The sequence below is a fragment of the Oenanthe melanoleuca genome, chromosome 1, assembly GCF_029582105.1.
Source record: "Oenanthe melanoleuca isolate GR-GAL-2019-014 chromosome 1, OMel1.0, whole genome shotgun sequence".
Lineage (NCBI taxonomy): Eukaryota > Metazoa > Chordata > Aves > Passeriformes > Muscicapidae > Oenanthe > Oenanthe melanoleuca.
Window position 1 is genome coordinate 79443044 of NC_079333.1, and position 19096 is coordinate 79462139.

At 43.5% G+C, this 19096-nt stretch overlaps 1 protein-coding gene across 4 annotated transcripts; it reads right to left on the reverse strand.

Moving 5' to 3' along the window:
• Positions 1 to 30: 30 nt before the first annotated feature.
• On the reverse strand, positions 31 to 18742 carry PLCXD1 (phosphatidylinositol specific phospholipase C X domain containing 1). 4 transcript variants are annotated; one of them, XM_056489285.1, is made up of 8 exons: positions 18645 to 18742; positions 17646 to 17736; positions 13602 to 13744; positions 10194 to 10330; positions 6870 to 6998; positions 6271 to 6426; positions 2742 to 2925; positions 31 to 1509 (listed from the first exon to the last, which is right to left on the reverse strand). In XM_056489285.1, exons 3-8 carry the CDS (start codon positions 13711 to 13713, stop codon positions 1214 to 1216), a joined length of 1014 nt encoding a protein of 337 aa, XP_056345260.1. In that variant the 5' UTR covers positions 13714 to 13744; positions 17646 to 17736; positions 18645 to 18742; the 3' UTR covers positions 31 to 1213. The 4 variants fall into 4 exon arrangements, with proteins under 4 accessions (XP_056345260.1, XP_056345174.1, XP_056345087.1 ...); XM_056489199.1 differs by lacking the exon at positions 18645 to 18742 and adding an exon at positions 18298 to 18386; XM_056489112.1 differs by lacking the exon at positions 18645 to 18742 and adding an exon at positions 17880 to 17966.
• Between the last annotated feature and the right edge of the window lie 354 nt (positions 18743 to 19096).

The window sequence follows — 19096 nt, forward strand, 5'->3', positions numbered from 1 at the left end:
AAAGGAGAAACCAAACTATTTCACTCCATATTACAGAGAGATATCAAGTTTTATTAGAATGACAAGGGTACAAAAGAGGGCACAAAAGATAGGCAGAAAAACTTCTGCAAACATAAGCAGACATCTGAATATAGCTTTTGCATTTAAAGTGCATCTAAAAAGTGAGGTATACAGAAGAAGTTGCATAGTGAACTTTACACAATAATTGGTTTTGTTTTAGTCCTGATGCTTGACATTTCTCTTGCCTTCATGATGATTTGTTATTCCACAGTTCATTTAGGACAACAGAATTAGTATGTGATGGGAAATAGCATAAACCTCTTAGTTTTCACATACGCAAAAACTACTTAGTGAGACGAAAAATAATTACAGAGCTACTAAAATAGCTAAATAAAAGACCAGGTGTGAAACCCTAAATGAGCATGATAGAAGCCCAGAATCTGTATTTCTAGGGCAGTTTAAGTTAAGATCAGGAATTTGTTTCCTCTGTGTTTATTTTCAATGTAAGGCATGCTTAAGTAACACCTAGTAAAATGTTTAACTGCCACAGACACACTGTGTAAGGGCCTCATTTTGCTATCTTTATCCCAACAGAACTGGCATGACTAAGTGCTAATTCAATTACCTCTTAAAAATTCCAAATAATTTTGGGGCTACCTTGTTCGTAACGTAGCACACAACTGATACTCAGCACATTGGTGTGTACATAAAATCATTTCACACTGGATTGTCAGTGCAGTACCTCTGATAAAATATTTTTAACTGTTCCTTTTGTTTATTTAATAGAAACTATGAAAACAGGCAAGTCCATTTCAAACTGATATAAAAGAGTAAGAATTTGGGTTGCAAGTAGTGCGGAATATCCTTACAATTAAAAAAAATCTTTAAAGATATATCATGAAACTACTGACATTTTCCTCCTCCTTAGTCCAATGAAAAATAAGTTTGAGCTTTTGGGACTTTCAGTATTACCAGCTGCTACAGAATCAAAGCACCTCCAAAAAAATTATACCTATACCATAGTTCTCTAGAGACTACAGCAAGGTACACCTGCTCTCTTTTCTGTCCAAAGGCCTCAAAACCTGATGATGTTGAGAGACCTTTTCCTACTGAGTCTTGAAAGCATTCCTGGTTTAAGTTAATTGGACCTTTATGGGATTCAGGATGTTTAACACCAGGGCACAATAATTTCAGACAAAGCCTTTTCAACTTTTCATAGATTAGGAAGCTGAGAATCAAATGCTATTTGTTCCACTTCACTTTGACAGTGCAATGGAGGATTAATTTTTGTGTTAAGTTCTATCACATCTTTGACAAAATCATTGTTTCCTATAAAGTCTCCAGCAATGATGTTAATACATTTTTTTTTCGGTCCTGGATACTGCTGCTTTATCCAGATTTTCAAGCATGGAAGACTCTGGAGTGTCATTTTCTTCAGTGATCCAAAGGGGTGTACGAGAATATACCTTAAATTTTCAGTAAGGTTAATCCCTGCCACAAAGAACTTTCCTGAAACAAAAATCAGAAAGTGACACATTAAATGTTCTTTTTTGGAGAAGAGAAACTCTTCAGTATTGCATTACCTTCATATCTCATTCCAGTGGGTATCATTAAAATACTAACTTCACACTCTCTCTGTATTGTTTCATGTCCCTACAGGTGATTCCCCTTGTTGCAACTGCCTGCTGTAAACAATTCCTGAGCCATGCTCGGTTATCCAAACATTCCAGTTTAGCTAAATTTGTCTAGTTATGCAGTGTAAAGGTTCTCCACTGACTACTCCTCCTCTGTAAATTATGTTTGTTTCTGTGAGGGTTGCATCCAAATGCTAAGCCTTCCTCTGCAATGGATGGGAACACAGGGTGCACCCACCCAGGGCTGGGAGAGTGCATTTCTGAGCAGCTGCCCCGTCACCACCCTGTGCATTCCCTTCAAAAGCTGTGTCAGAGGTTCTGAACTGAGCCTCTGTCAGATTCCACCACACCAGCATGCTTGAGTGCTGCTGCTTAATGTGCAGCTTATACCCTTCTCCTACTGCTCTTGTGTCACAGTCACTAAGGCTGGAAAAGGCCTCCAAGATCGAGTCCAACATTAGACCAAACACCATCATGACAACTAAGCCATGGCACCAAGTGCCCCATCCAGTTGTTTCTTGAACACCCCCAGGGACAGTGACTCCACCTCCCTGGGCAGCCCATTCCAGTGCTTAACCACCTTTCCAGTCAAGAAATCCTTCCTGATTTCCAACCTCAACATCCCCTGGCAGTGCCTGAGGCCATTTCCTCCTGCTAGCTGCCTTGGAGAAGAGGCCAATTTCCACCTTGCCACAACCTTCTTTTGAGTAGCTGTAGAAAGTGATAAGGGCTCCACTGAGAGAAGCCTTGTAGAGGCTTCTTTTCACACCAAGGCTAGTGGAATGCACTTCTCTCACCATCTGTGCTGCCTAAAGCACTGGGCTGAGAAAGCAGCCACAGGCCAGCTGGTCTGCACTGAGGGCTCCCTTTCTGTGGGTCACAACTGTGGCTGCCACAATCTCTGCAGTCTGCGTGTGCACACACTGACACTGTCCAACCACCAAGGACAGTCACACTCAGCCAGGGATAGGCACAGCACTCTGCAGCCACGGGCACACACACACACAGGGTGGTTACATCCCATAAAACAACAATTGCCCAACTTCCTACTAGTTTTCATTGCTGTGAGTGCCCCTTCTCTCCTCTGAGCGAACTCCCTGTGCCTACCTGGGCGGCCCATCCGCTTCATGCGCTCCAAATACCGGATCAGGGCACGAGTGGACGTTTTGTTTCCCCACCAGTAGGGGATGGGGGGCCACAGCTCACAGTGCTTCCCCAGCTGCACCTCCTCTTCGTACGAGACTATGACCTGATGGCCCAGGTGCCACATGGTCCGCAGTGTTGGCACCACCTGGAAGGAAGCACGCCCAGGCTGAAGTCAGCAACGCAGCAGCATTCCCAAAGTCCAAATATTGATGTGTGACAGCACCTTGGCACTGATTCTGTTCAGATAAAGCTTTTCAATGAGCAGCCCAGCAGGTGATGGAATGGTTTACAAGATGCAGGGCAATAGAACCCTTGGAGCTTCAGCAAATTCCTCCTTTCCTTAAACAATTCAACTATGATCATGTACATAACTCAAGGTCTTACACCTGTGTAATAGGAAATCATCCCTGTGTCAAGCCACTGCTGAAGGTTCCTTAGGGGAGGAACATACAGACCATCTGCTGCAGGAATGCAGAGAGAAGCAGGAATCATTTTGGCAGATTCTGCACGTTGATGCAAATTTGGAGCAGTAACCATCAAAGAAAACTGAACTGCTTAAAACCTGGTAAGATTAAATGTGAATCTCCAAGAGCTACATTAATTCTTGTTTCTCTAAGTGGAAAGTTTATGCAATTGGATATTCCAGACATTTTTAATTGAGAGGAAGACCTAAGTCAGACATTTTCTCTATCAGATAGATGGGCTAAAATAGCTGTTAAATTTAAGTGTCTCAATATGAAATTACATTTTCCAGCCTCAGAAGTTACCATTGGAGAGAACTGAGGCCCTCTGACTAGTTTTATTTGCAAAACAAACATATTTAATAGGCATTGTATTTTCTAAGAATGTTGTAGTTTAAAACTACGTTTGCTGCTTGTGAAAAAGAAATTGTGGATTTTTGATGTTCCTATTAGCTTATTAATTTAAATAAAAACCAAAGGCTTGAAAATTAATAATGCAAATATTTGAAGAAAGCTGAGGGTTGAATGAATCCCTCTCAGTTCATCCACAAAAGAGAGAATGCAAGCTCCCATTAGGTCAGAAAATATTGCAAAATTAAGGCACAAGCTACTTAAACTACAAAACTTTGTGGTTGACTGAAGCCTTTATCTCAGCTGCCTTTCTAAAGCTGGAACCTCTTAAACAAACAAGCAAAGATGTACAATAAAAGCAAAAAAAAAAAGCTACCAGAGATGTGCATATGAATACAGGTGCTCATTTTGCAAACAAAGCAGTAATGAAAGTCTAACAAGGGATTTTTAAACCCTAGTAATCCACATCAAAAGAGGACACCTTGAATAGTTAAGACAATTACAATTGTAAATGCAGTGTAATATTGTCACTCAGTGGCCTGTGCCAGTACTACATACAGACCTTGCCTGAGCAGCTGCTTCATAAACACTTTGACACTTAATTCTGTACAACAACAGAGACGCAGTCTTGAAAGACAGTAGGCAGCAGTTTATTTTAGAATAAGCCAGCAAGCACTTGGATATTTGATGGCAAAACTAAATCTGTTATCCTGAAAAACCCCACAGGTGCCTAATCTGCAATGGTACCACAGGCAAAAATGGTGAGGTCCATTGTGCTGGTCACAGACCCCATAGATACAAAGTTTTTCTACTCGAGGGAAGCATTTGGTTTGTCTTTTCTCCAGTTCACTTCCTCTGTGCTCCTGGGCACAACTCAGAAATGTTCCTTCTTCAGTGCAGTGATCTCAGACCATTCTTTCAATACCTTCATTCAACAAATGGCCATCAGCAACTTGCCCCTTTTGCAGTTAATAACTTTCTATTTTTTAAGAGCTGGCTGTGTGTCTGAAAGCAAATTTGTCCTTCTCCAGTATCTCTGCTCATCCACAACTTACACACTCAAGATATTTGGGGAAACAATAAAACAGTGTCACTCAGTTATTCAGCTGAGGCCTGAATATTCAGAATCCCCTAGTTTTGCTGAGAATTGTTCTATTTTAACTCTGCTGTATAAAATGCTTTGAAATGGTAATACTCACACGTTACTGATACACCAGCTTCAAAGGCTGAATTTGAATCACGAGCAGGGTCATCATTCTCCTGTATCACTCACACCTCCAGGGAACACCCTCTGTTCCTGTGCATCTTTGAAATGTTAATTGTTTAACTACTAAAAGCTCCCACACCTTGTAAAAGAGGGAGCTAAAAGTCTCAACTTCTAAAATCTAGCAATCAAATATTTTCTGATTATTTAAATTAAAGCTTTTCTGGAGGTCTGGGTAACTGTAAGACTGGTTATGAGGTCAGCTCCAGGAAAGTCAATGCCACCAGAAATGCATTGAGGGCAGAAGTGCTATTAGGAGGGACCTCAAGACCTGACAGAAAGCTCATGAAGCTCAGCAAAAGCAAATGCAAAGTCCTGAACAGATTAACCCCCCACACCAGGACAGACTGGTGGAAGCTGGCAAGAAAAGGACCTGAAGATTCTCGTAGACATCAAGCTGCACATGAGCCCACCTGGCAAAGGTCAATTGTGAACTGGGCTGTATTAGCAAAGGCACAGACAGCAAATCAAGAAAAGGGAACTTCCCTTCTATTCAGCAGTTGTGTGACTTCAGCTCAAGCATTGTTTCCAGCTGGGGCTTCCCTAGTACAAAGAAGTCACTGATGAGCTGGAGTGAATCCAGCAGCACACAACCAGAGGGAGCAGAGGCTGGAGCAGAGGCTGGAGCATGACACAGAGGGACAGGCTGAGGGAACTGAGTCTGTCCAGCATGAAAAGAGAAGACTGGACAGGTCTCACTGCTGTCTGCAAATGCCTAATGCATACATGTAGAGAAGACTCCTCAGATGTGCACAGCAAAGGATGGAAGGCAGCAGACACAAGAGATTCTGATCAGATAGAGAAGGAAAACACAGTTATTGAGAGAGTGGTCAAATTTTGCATAGAAAGGTTGTGAAATCTCCATCCTTGGAGATACTCAAGAATGAACAGGAGTAGCCCAATATCACTTTGAACCTGCTTTGCATGGTGGTGTTGGACCTCCAGAGGTCAATTCCAACCTAAACTACTTTACAAAGAAAAAAATTAATTTATAATTATTGCTGTGAAAAGGCAGAAAATGGATTCTTTAAAATCTATAAATATATAAGATGCATAACTTTTCCTTTCTTTTTTCTTTCATTTTCCTTTATTTTCCTCTCTTTTCTCTCCTTTCTTCCCTTTCCTTTCCAAGAAAACTCAGACAGGACAATGGATGAAAGTTGTCTCTACTATTGTCCCACAACTCAAGAGATATACAGTCAAATTTTAATTCCCTCCTCCACACTGTGGAATGTAGGTTTGCTTGATCTCCTCAGTTCTATTAGGTAATGACCTATCTCTGATGCAGCAAATGGTACCTTTCTGAAATTAAAAACACAGTGAAAGTAGAATACATCTAAAAATTTGGAATCAAAGATTCCAAATATGATGTATGATTCTTTTAAAAATGAGGAAAAAAGGGTCTCATACTTACGTATCTAGGACACAGTTTACACTGGAAAATCTCTTTTATACAGGCAACAAGATGATTATGAAGTCTCTTGTTTAATCCATCAAAATTCCTGCAGGCTATGATAACAACTTCATGAGGATGAGTTTCTAACCACCTCAATATTTCCCACAGAATATCCTACAAGAAAGAAGTATGGCATCTTAGAAAGTTATCTGTGCTATGCAGGGGAAAGGACATACAATCAACAGAGCAGCGATGGTCGAGTAGACTCACAATCACAACAATGAAAAAATGTGGTTTCTCAAAAAAAAAAAAAAAGTGTTTCTATAATTACATAGGGCTTTTCCTGCCTTCTTCCCTTTAATAACTTCTTTTCTTACCAGGAAAACAGGAATGCATCATCCTGGGACAACACATGATAAACCCCAGAACACTGGGCATGTGGTAGGGGATTGGCAGTGGAGAGCAGACACAAAGAGTTTGAGGATGAGGAAAAAATAACAAAAAAATCCCAAATAACCTACTCAGAAGACCCTGAGACAGCATTTTTGGATTATGATGCTCCTTAAATGAAGGAAATGGCACTGGGTTTATAGCCATCACAAAGGTAAGGAAAATACCTGCACAGTAACAGTTGTGTAAACCATATGCACAAAGTACAAATTCATAGAGGGATCATTAGCCTTGTGGGCAATCCTGAAATCCAGGTATCTAACTCCAGCCTCAAGTTGCTCCGTCACAGTCAGGACCTGAAAGATGAAACAGAAGACAAAGGTCCTGAGAGCTTGAAAGAGATTTGTTTCTTTGGTTTAGAAAGCAAAAAGAGGGGTACAAAATTAGCCCTATGGCATTTTTTATAGATGTCTCATCTTTAAAATGTCACTATATGGCACCAAATTGCAAGCTGGAAGCATTTTGCTCTCTGACAAGAGAGATTTCAATTTCCCTGCAGCATAAACTGCAAGTACAGATTAGATTAGCTTCAGACAGTTGCCCTTGTTGTGTTCTGAAAGTCAAAGATCAATTAACCTGTGCATAAAAACATGATTGCTCTTCACACAACTATTCATTTAAAAAAACAATTGCAGGATCAGCACCTTAGAAGTGCTGTATTTATTTTATTAGATCAAAGACTTTACTGTGGTTGTCTCTGTGGACCTCACACATCCTCAACAGAAGGAAAGAAACAAAAATAGAAAAATCTACTGGCTATTGTTACTTTTCAAGATAAAGATTCTTATAAAGTTTGAATTAATCTGTAGAAGTCCTACAAAACAGAGGCACTCCTCTAGATCCACTTCCCTCAAGGCACTTCCACTGGACTTGAGGGCTGAATAGAATTGATGAAAAAGCTGTTTCTGAGGCAAAAAGTTCCAAATTATATGTCTCTTCCTTATATCAGGACTCTCTTGGCATAAGAAAATAGAATCAATTGAATTAAATATGCTTAAACACTAATTTGTCTCAGTTCAACCTGCTAGGGATAAAATTTAGGCTTCAGAAACCACACATGGTACTGATTTAAGTCAGAAAGGATTCAACAAAAGCTAAATCAGTACAAGGGATTGCTCTCCAATATCCAAATTTGTAGCTTTAGCACTGAGGCAGAGCTAAAGACACATGGCAGGATGCTCACCTGCCTAGTTTAACCCCCTAAGTTCCTATTCTTTGGACACCAATTTAGCTTCCCCAGGCTGTGCCCAAGGTCCAGGGGGTGCACTGGGTCTCCTTCTGTGCCTGCTTGGTCTCCACCAGGCTGAAGCAGTGGAAGGGATGATCCAGACCCCTTTTATTAGATTATGTTGGAAACAGTGGAGTGTACAAGGCTGAAGGTCATTTACAACCTCTGTGGCCAGAAAAAGCACCAAAGGAAATAACTGCTCTGAGCTGCCCTTCAGATTAATTCTTTTCTTATCTGTTGAATCCATGGGAAAATGAGATAAATTAGACCCTTTAATTAGTTACCTGGGTTTGGATACTGAATTAGGCAGTGTGAATACTGCCCCCCTAAAGGGCAAAATTTTAAAGGAAGCCCTGAGGAGCAATGCTGCTCAGTGCTTCAATCTCTCACCAGGCATCCAGGGCACGACTGGGAGTTACATGGCCATTACTCAGGGAACATTTGGGGCTCCAGACTGACAACCACAGCAGCTGAACTCAAGCAGACAACTCCTAGTCACTGGGGCACCCAGGAACTTGTGGATCCTACCACCAGCAGGGCTCCCTGTCTGTTCTGGATACCAATGTGTGGAGTCATCTCCCCACACAGATAACTGGAGCAGGCAGAGCTAAGGAGGGGCAGGATTGTAGCTGTGCCTCTTCCCTATCAGCACTGGGCCACTTCCTGCTTGTCACACTGGGTTTGGACCAGAAAATTACTATAATGATGTTAAGAGATTGTTTGTCACCAACAGGGTCACTTTGCCAGCCAGAAACCCACAAGCTAGGAGGTATCTAAATCTTTCATTGGCTGAAGTCCCCCCCAAAAAAGCAGCTCAAGATAAACAATGATCTGTGCTAAGCAAGTGCCCTTCAACATCAGCTCATCATTGCTGGTTCATGTTTGATACCTAGTAGTGTCTAAGATTCCAGTTTGCCAGAGCTGCTCAAACACGACAAAAGAAACCTTGGCATGCTCATTGCTATTTATCAATTATTCTGTTTTAATTCCCTAATAATGAACTACTCCTTCAATAAAAACAAAAACAGATTTCTGGTACCTCTTTGATGTCAGGAAAGTTTGGTTTTTGGAAGAATCTTCCAAAGCTGTAACTTAAATCAAGATCCCAAATTTTGTCTTTAAAATACATTTGTGAGGAACAAAGAAATAACTACTAGCTTAATATTTGCACATTTAAAAAAATTAACTAAACCTTATGTGCTGAACCACATCTTCACTCTCAATCTTTATGGGAAAAAAAATCCCTACAAGGGATTCTTCTGTTTCTGCTGATGATGAAATACCCAGTATAGGCGGGGAACACAACTGACATCTCACACAACAGGGATAGCAAAAATGACAAGCAAGTACCTTCCAAACAAAGTGCAAGAGAAATAAAACCTCTGTTAATTACATTAATATTACATGCTATTTACCACCACAATAAACATGTGGAAAAGGGTTTCTGGTACTAAGTGGTCAGCTTTAAGCAACAGCTTTAAGTATCATCCCTGCCTCACCTGCATGCTTTTTCCCCAGAAAAGATGATCAGCTATGTATGGCTCCTATCTCATGCTGCAAAGTGCTGGATTTAGATAGGAAATAGTGATTTTCTTCATATTAGCTGGAATGGAACTGTGGTTTGGATTTGTGCTGGAAACAGCATTGATTACACAGGGATGTTTTTGCTGTTGCTGAGAAGTGCTTGCAGAGTCTGGGCTTTTTCTGCCTCTCACCCCACCCTACCAGTGAGGAGGCTGGGGGTGCACAAGGATTTGGGAGGGGACACAGCAGGACAGCTGACCCCAACTGACCACAGGGATAGCCCACATCATAAGGAGTCATGCTCAGCACATAAAGCTGGGGGAAGAAGAGGGGGAAGGTTCAGAGTGATGGTATTTGTCATGCTAAGACACCATTACATGATGGAGCCTGCCTTTCTTGGAGATGACTGAACACCTGCATGTCCATGGGAAGTGGTGAATTAATTCCTTACTTTGCTTTGCTTGTACATATGGCTTTTGCTTTACCTATTAAACAGTCTGTATCTCAACCCACAAGTTCTCCAGCTTGTACCCTTCAATTCCCTCCCCTATCTCACCCAGGGGCAGTGAGAAGCAGCAGTGCAGGGCTGAGTTGCTGGCTGGGGTTAAACCACAGCACCCAAGCATGGAATCTCATGAGAGCACAGAGCAGCAGGCTATTCTGTCATTGTGCACTCTCAGCTCTGCAGCACAAGCTTCAGCTTTGCCAAAGCAAGAAGAGAACACCAGCTAATGGTTACCTGAGTTATAGACCACTTCATGATAATGGGGTGCACAATGCAGGGCAGACATTTGTTTAAAAACTTCACCAGCTTGGACTCGTTGCCACTAACAGCAGAGCTTTTATCCAAACAGTAGGTCATAGTGTCATGACTCCCTGTAGAATACAAAAATAAATGTACAGAAAATCTCATTTCTTAACTACTCAAGACCACATTCCATGGCTACATTTCATGTAGCATACCTGACAGGCCATCACATTTGCAAGCCACATTGTATTGTCTGAGAGCCTCTGTAGTTATGGCAAAAATGTGGAATTGTCTACAGAGGTTGCTCACCTAACATTAATAAGCTTAGTGTGAAGTCCTTGTGAAGGAAAGGCATTGACACTGTTTGCCCCAAACCACAATAAAATGGTGTGTTTCAAAAGGTGTCTTCCCTCAAAATAATTATCTTGGTGTGAAAACATTTTTTTTCAAAGGAATAATCAGCTGAAAGCTGAATTTATCTAGAATTTGTCCTGTTTTCAGAGTTTTCCAAATGCAGGATTTCATTGTCCAAGACCCTCATCTCTGCACAGGAAAATATGACTGAAATTAGAAATTCATGTTCTTACACCTTTGACTGGACTAACATTTAACTTGGCACTCTAACCACTTATATCTTAAATATCTGATAAAAATGTCCTCCTGAACCAAACCCCCACCTCCACTACGAAAACAACAAACAAGGTGGGTGCTTGAAGGTTTCTGAGGCAAATCCAAGTCCAAGTTTATGAGTGAAAGATGAACAAGATCCTCATTTGATGGACTTCAAAAATTACCTGATCTTTCCAGCACAGGGAATTATGCAGGCATCGGAGCCAAGAACAGTCTGCCCAAATATTTTATTTCCTTGAAGTCTTAATAAATTTGACACATCACTTGCATCATGTTTAGATGAAACTATTGCAGCTCACAATTTCATTTGGACAGGGAACAGTGATTTTGCTAGTCTTTCTGTTCCATTATTTCTTCCAGTTTTATAAAGAAAAGCTAAGTTGTTTGGATCTTAGCAGAGTATCTGCAAAGAATTTGCTTGTCATTTTATCATTCAACTAATAGTTCAACTGGTGTTAGGAGCTGCTTTCTTGAATTGGCAGTCTTACTGATACTAGTGGTAGTATTTCTAATAAACAAAGTAAAAAGGATTGATTTGGAAATAAAAATTCTTTGGAACTGTCAATATTAGTTTGATATCTCACTCCATTTTTTCACCTTCTAAAAGCCTTTTTTGATCTATTTTATTGCTTTAAACACCCAACCACACTTATTGCAGATGGAAGATCAATATGGAGGGCATGCAATAAAGAATTATGTGTTAGAAGATGTAAGAGTCAAACTATTAAATACCCATGGACCAAATCCAAGTCTGAGGGAGATGTGCAGGATGCCACTGATGGGTGTTCATCCATGGGTGCCAACCAGCAAACGGATACTAATCTTTTACTCACGAGCCTTTTGTGATGTCATGAGTTACAGTAATGAAAGGAAGATGGGTACATCCATGACACAACATATATGATGCAAAGATAGTGAGCTAGCACCAAGGTAAGTAGCTCCAGACCTTGAATCCACACCTGCCCAGCAGCACTGTGCTGGATCTGGTGCAAGCACAACACTAATTAATGACACGTGCTGCTGTCTCCTCATCATGCTTTCAGAATCCACTCTGTCATGTTTCTTGCATGCCTCCTATGAGATAAACTTCCACTTCCAAACTGGGTTTCCTCCCTCTGGAAACCTGCCAGAGCTGTCTTGACCTGGTTGGTCTTGATCTGTTTGTGTTCTGGCTTGGGCTAGATCACCTTTGTAGGTCAGCTGGACAGACACCAAAATATTCCAAGCTAATAGCCTGCAATGCTCTCTAAAAGTCCTCTAATGTTTGCTGAAATGGACTTGCCTTCAGCTGCTCTTCATGCCTGTTCTCCCTGCAGGCATATTCACAAGAACAACAAACATTTTCAAGAATAACAAGGTCACCCTTAAGAGGAGAGCCAGGAAGGCAAACAAACCCATCAGCAGGTTCTCTATTTTCTATGATGGCCAATAAAGACAGGTAAAAGTCTTAGAGAAACAACATGGCTCCTTTTCCAGCAAAACAAAATCCCACTGAGTGTGCTACTGACTTGTGAAAGATTTTTGCAATAGGAACAAAAACAGAAAAAGAGATTACTATTACCTTCTTTCTTCACCCATAAGGCAGATAACTATTTTCTTTTTTCCTCTCTTGATGGTTAAATAAGAAATCTAGAGGGTTTTTTTTTTTAATGGCACCTTGTCCTAGTCCTGTTACATAGGTTTTATAGGCTCTTTATAGGTTTAGCACATCCTAAATAGAGATATGCTTGTTTTGAAGTTAACATCAATTCAAATGACATTATCTAAGAAGCCTCCATGAAATAAGTTGCTGGGTTTCAATTTTAATTGGAACTCCACACTCCATCAGTTCACAATGGGCAGAAAAAAGCCAAAACACTACAATTCTTGGGGTCTCCCAGGGCTCTACTCACTGAAGACAAGATTTCACACTATCTCTAAATATATGCCTTTCCTAAAATTAATCTATGATCCTGTGGCCTGCATAAAACATTCATCTACACACTGTGCTGCTTTCCCCCCAAACTACCTGTCACATCTTCAGGTGTGACAGAAAATGTAGGTTAGACTTTTCTTTAGAACCGTTCTTGGTGTGGAGGCAAAGGGAATCACTCAAGAGCTGATGGTCCTTCATTGCCTCCCCATGTGTCAGTGAAATCACATTACACCAAAAGTTTTTTGGACAGAATGAGAGGAGGGGAGAAATCAAGGCAGTAGAAAGAAACAATAATGTGACCAAAGAAAGGTTAATAATACACAGGTATCACTTAAATGCATTTATAACACGATAAATCCAGTTTTTATAAGATCAAGTAGAAAACTAACAGTCTACATTAATAAAATCATGTTAATTACAAGTCTCAATTCTCCTTTTTCTGCAACTTCACAGCTTCTTTTAGACAGTACAAAGAAACAAATAAGAAGGTAAAATACTAATTCTCCCCTCCTGGAAAAATTTTATTATATAGGAAGTCACAAGAATTAATTAGGAAAATTTCACCATTGCCCAAGTAAGTTAATACTTAGATTAATAATAGTATCTGACAAGATAATGCAAAGTGCCTCTTTCTTTTCATTTTTATAAAACAATAAAAAATTCCTTTGTTACCCCTCCCCTCTAAGAAACCCCAAACATTACAGACCAACATTATTCACATAACATCACACAAACCCTCCCCCACACACTGACCCAAATAATAAACATAGCCATCCTGAAATGGAACAAACAGGATATTCCAATGCTTAAATGGCAAGCTTACAAAACAGTGGAGAACAAAAGTTAATCTTTACCTGGGAGAGCTAAGTTATAGAGGGGAATATCCCAGAGCTTCTCTGGTAACTGTGACATCCACTGACCATTTTCATGGCACACATGAACGAAGGTTTGCAAAGGGCCTTCCATTGGTACCTGCTCTGGGACTTCATAGGGTGTTCTGGGAGGGAAAAAGAAAAGAAAAACAATAAACCATTCCATATCCTGCAGTTGGATTAATGATATTGCACCTGTGTAGGATGGATTTATAAATATTTAAAAATGCCAACCCTTCTCTCAAGTAGTTGCAGCAAAATGTCAAGAGCTTATCAGCCACAACACATGCTGCTTTTGATAACACTGTCTCCCAGCACAATGCCAAAGGGTGGGTTCCACCTTCAGGCTTGCAAAGTGACCAAGTGAAAGAAAACACCTAGCCAAGACAAATATACACAGTTTCATTGGTATGGAGAAATGACTGCTTTATTGGCTGTTGTGAAATCACAAGGTGTACCTCTCTCCAGTGTGGAACTGTGTCCATTCCTTCACCCTTTGCAGTCTCAGGAGCACAGCAAGGGGACTGATGGCAGGGCTGGGACAGGGGCTAGGTCTGCTACCCTCAGGTCCTTAGAGAACACTGATTTGAAGGATCAAATCGGGTGCCACAGGAGTACATCTATAAAAAGTCTTTACAGAGATGTGAGGACACTGTATTTGCAGGTCATGCCAGCATCTGGGGTCAAAGAGGAAAACTTTCCTCTCCTTATTCCTGCTTTGGAGAACACCAAAGATGTTTTTATCACCCCTACGAGTCCATGATTATAAATATTTTGGTTTGCTCTGACCTTCCTGAAACTATTCTGGAACTGCTCTTCTCTGGGATCTTCTGCACAATTTGCTGGTCATGCAGGAGTGCCAGTGGATGAAACCCAGCTGAGAAATCATGGCATCAACAGGGCCTGCTAGAGTGACCCTGTTCATTTTTCATTTATGATCACCCGGATTGTGCAGAACACAAAATAAGCTCTCCTTGTTTTTGAGGGTTTTTTTCCTAGGATGTTCCTAGTTCAGGTGGTGGTCTGGGGATTAGAGCCTTCCCTCTTTTCATTGCTTTCAAGGCTTTATTTTGTCACAGCTAGTGTTAGATCATGGCACAGTGATTACCATCATTAATATCACAGCTTCCTTTTTAATACTTTTTTAAAGGCTGCTGTAAGTGATTCCTTCCTGTCTGCTACAGCAATCGCAGTCAGATACATATTTTTGAGGTTTTGTTCTGCAAACACCCTCACTGGTCCCTTTCAATGCATCTTAGCACATTCATTCAAGACTTTCTCCTAGGAGGTGGTTGCTTTTCCCTTATATACTGGAGAGCCACAGTGCTTATATGAAGAATATTTGCTTAAACATGATGCATTAGATTTTTTCCTTTGACAGTAACATAGGGTCATCTGAAAGGCAACTTTAGGAATTGCATACCTAAGTTTTATGTCCATACCACACAAAAAGACACAATCTGCTTTTATACTGGCCAATGCACAAAGCATCACCTGCCTAGCCTGCCTTGCTGTACCTTCAGTGCATCTTTGAGCTGAAAGAAACAAATGGTCTCTAGATGCTGCATTAGCTACTTTTATTCTTGGAAAAATACTCAGATCTCAGACAGATCAACTCTCCCATCCTCTGCTTCTGCAGTTTAATATGATGAGCTTCTGTCCCCTGCAGCCCCTTGCTCAGACGACAGATGTCTGCAGCTCATTTGTCACCTTTTGCTGTTTCACAAGTAATCAGACTGCACACCACTGCTCACCCACAGCTGCTCTGCTCTAGTCTCTGTACCAAGTAGCATCAGCATGGACAGGGGCTGCAGGTGCTTAAAACAGCATTGCTGTTCAGTAAAGACTGGATGGTCCCTCTTCTTCTCCAGCTCTGAAGCTGACAGGAGCTGGGAGGCTGCAACACCCCAGCATATGGCAGCACTTTTGCAGGTTCTGTATGCAGACTAGAAACCTGACTATAAGCATTGCTTTTCCTCTTTTGAGGGGGGACATTTGCAGCTCCCTTTCCAGAGCTTCTGGGGCTCTCCAATTCCCCAAAGGCACCAGCTCTTCCCCAGAACAGGCACCCATCACCCCAGGGACCCTTAAGCCCTGCCAGGCAGTCACACCTGTTCCTGGCACAGGCTCCTTTGCACCAACAGCACCCCCAGGATGTGTCCAAGGGTGCAGGCTTCCCTGCTGCCACTCTCTCCTCCTGCTGTGTGCTCTCACCACTTTGCTTGGGTTAACACAGGCACAGCCTCACAGCTGACAGAAAAAAGCTGGGTTTCTGCCATGCTGGTCCCTTTCTCCAGAGTCAGGATAGCACATGCTGAGGAAGTCCCTGCAGAGGCATCAAGCCCTGCAATTGCCTTTGCTGAGCTGTACAAGAGACTCCTTGGCACTGCCCAGCCAAAGCCCATGGGCAGCAGGTTCTCAGCCTGGCACAAGCTGCCATCAATGCCTCCCCCTCTGCAGGACCAGGACACTTCACAAAGAGTGTCCTGCTGGCCCTGAGGAAAGCCAGCAGAGAGCAGAAACAGCAAGACCACAACGCTGCAGTCCTGCAAACACAGACATGTGAGAGATGCACATGTCATTGTCCTCTTCCTCTTCCACAGTACCCTGAGACTGGGGATGGCAGCCACTGGCAGTGCATGGCACGAGCTGCACCTTGGCCATCTGCTGATCAAGTCCTGTACAAAAGTGACTGGACCAAGTCTTGTCCTGCTCCCCCATGCAATGCACAGATGTACAGTGTGCAACCTCTAAACTCAGCTGCTGCCTTGTGTTTGAGGGGCAACCTTTGGGGAGAAACCAAGGCTTGCCTGGAGAAATGAAACTGCAACCATTAGCTGCTGCCTCTCATGATGAAATTCTAAACTTCACAAATGAAAACTGTTTATTAATTCCCCTTTTCCAGACAGGTAAGTCCATCCTACACATAGTGTGATAAACCACTATGTTGGGTTTGCATGGCAAGATCTTGGTAGTGGGGGAGTCTACAGAGCTGATTTCTGTGAGAAGCTGCCAGAAACCTTCCCCATGTAGAACAGAGCCAGTGCCAGCTGCCTCCAAGGCAGGCCTGATGCTGGCAAGTTTGAGCCATTAACAACAGTGGTAGAGCCTCTGGGGCAACAGATTCCAGAAGTGGAAAAAAGTTGCTGTGCAAGAGCAGCCAGGAAAAGAGGAGTAAGAATATGTGAGAGACACTCTGCAGACACCAGGGCCAGTGTAGAATGAGGGGGAAGAGGTGCTCCAGGCACAGCAGAGATCTGCCTGCAGCCCATGGCAAAGACCACGGTGAGGCAGCTGTGCCCCTGCAGCCCATGAGATCCATCCTGGAGCAGAGTCCTCCACCTGCAGCCTGTGGAGGGTACCACACTAGAGCTGGTGAATGCCCAAAGGAGGCTGTGACCCCATGGGAAGCCCATGTGGGAGCAGGCTCCTGGCAGGACCTGTGGTCTCATGAAGAGAGGAGCTCACACTGCAGCAGATTTGCTGGCAGGACTTGTGACCCCCTGGAAAGGACCCACACTGGAGCAGATCACAAAGAACTGGAGCTCTTGGAAAGGACCGATTGGAGAAATTTGTGGAGGACTGTTTTCCATAGGAAAGACCCCACACTGGAGCAGAAGAGTATGAGGGGTCCTTCCCCTGAGGAGGAAGGATTAGCAGAGACAATACTTTATGAATTGACTTCAGCTCCCATTGCACATCCCCCAGTGCCACTGCAGGCAAGGGAGGTAGAGGAAATCAGAAGTGAAGTTGCACCCTGGAGGGGTGGAGGGGTGGGGCATAGGTGTTCTAGGATTTGCTGGTTGTTTCTCATTATCTTACTCTGATTTCATTGGTAATGAATTAAATATTTTCCCAAAGTCGAGTCTGCTTTGCCGGTGGCAGTACCTTGAGTGATCTCTCCCTGTCCTTATCTTGGCCTATACCCTTTCATTACATTTTTCTCTCGCCCTGCCGAGCAGGAGAGTGATAGAGAGACTCTGGTGGGCACTCGGCTTCCAGTCAGGATCAACCCACCCTACCTACCTTCGCTCCCTTTGCTCACACCAGCTGTCTCACCTTCCGTGGGTACTCTTCATATAGGCAGCAATTACATTTCGAGGATTTTACCGGGACACTAAACAAGCAATAAAATATGCAGACGTGTAAAGCCGCTAGAGATTACAATCCTCCAGCCCCAGTTCACCGGGAGCACCCGGGGGCTGATCATCCCTGGGGCTGACGGTCCCCGGGGCTGATCATCCCCAGGGCTGACGGTACCTGGGGCTGGTGGTCCCTCGGGCTGATGGTCCCTAGACCTGGCTGTCCCTGGGGCTGATTGTCCCCAGGGCTGGTGGTCCCCGGGGCTGACCGTCCCCCGCCCGGGCTCCCCCGCCGGAGCGCGCCCGGCTCGCCCAGCCCCGCTGGGACACGGCCAAACCCCGGCCAACGCAGTTCCGGGAGGGAGATATAATTAAAGAGCGATTCACTATGGCATCAATAAAACACACGCTGCAGCCGACCCAGAAGGTAAAAAACCTTCACGGAGGTTATAGGAAACCCTGCGAGGAGCGGTACCGAGCAGCCCCGGCGAGCAGGGGCCGCCAGCCCCGCGGGGCTTTGGGGTCCAGGGCTCCGCCAGCATCCCTCCCTCCCTCCCTCTCTCCCTCCTCTCGTCCTTGGCAAGTGCTTTACTCACTCCGAGGAAGGACTCCGTCCCCATGCCGGCTCCCCCGGCAGCCGAGCGCACCCCAGCCCGCCCGGGGCCCGCAGCCAGGCGGGGCGGAGCTGCCCCGCCCGCCTCGAGTGCCGCAGGTTTGGGGAAGGTGAAGAGGAGGTGGGAGGGATGAAGAAGAGGAGGAGAAGTGGTTCTGGTGAGCCGCTCTCTGGATTGCCGGGGCATTGCTCCAGGAGGAGCCTGCGGGCACGGACGGGCGGGGGAAGCGCTGGGGAGCAGCGTGTGCCACGCTTCTGCTGCATCTGAAATCTATTAGTGCAAGAAGGCTCAAAATAAATATTTACAAACATATCTAGGCATAAAAGTACCTTAATTTCCTGCTATGTCTGTCCAGCAAAGCTTGTCAGGCCCTCAGCTGTGGTGAAACTCACTTATGATGCCACCTGGCAGAAATCTTGGCAAGCTCTTCAAAAAGCTTTTCTGCGTAAAGAGGCAGGAGGTAAATAGATGAGTGAATGGCATGTAGAGGCAGACAGGCAAATCCTCGGTGCAGTTCTTGAATCAGGGTGTGTTCTCAGCCTTCCCAGAGAGATGGAGAAAGGATTTCACCTATCCTTTAGTGTTCCAAAAGCACAGTAAATCACACAGTTGCCTAAGTAAAAAATGGTGAGCTGAAACTCCCACTGGAAAAATGGATAGAGTAGATTAGCTCCCCTTTCTCCACAGGGCAGCATTCCTAGAGGGTCAGCTACAGTGGAGCTGGGATCTAACTGCTCTGGGATCATACTGCAGCCGGGATTAGCAATAATTCAGGCTGCTG

Bases quoted from the DNA above. Each gene is read 5' to 3' on its own strand.
- PLCXD1 (XM_056489019.1), bottom strand. From the start codon at position 18,578: ATGCAGCAGAAGCGTGGCACACGCTGCTCCCCAGCGCTTCCCCCGCCC. The intron at 10,331-13,601 runs GTAAAGATTAAC...TGTATTCTACAG, and splicing joins CTATAACTTAGCTCTCCCAG to GGAGTCATGACACTATGACC. The intron at 6,999-10,193 runs GTAACCATTAGC...TTCATCTTTCAG, and splicing joins TGAAGTGGTCTATAACTCAG to GTCCTGACTGTGACGGAGCA.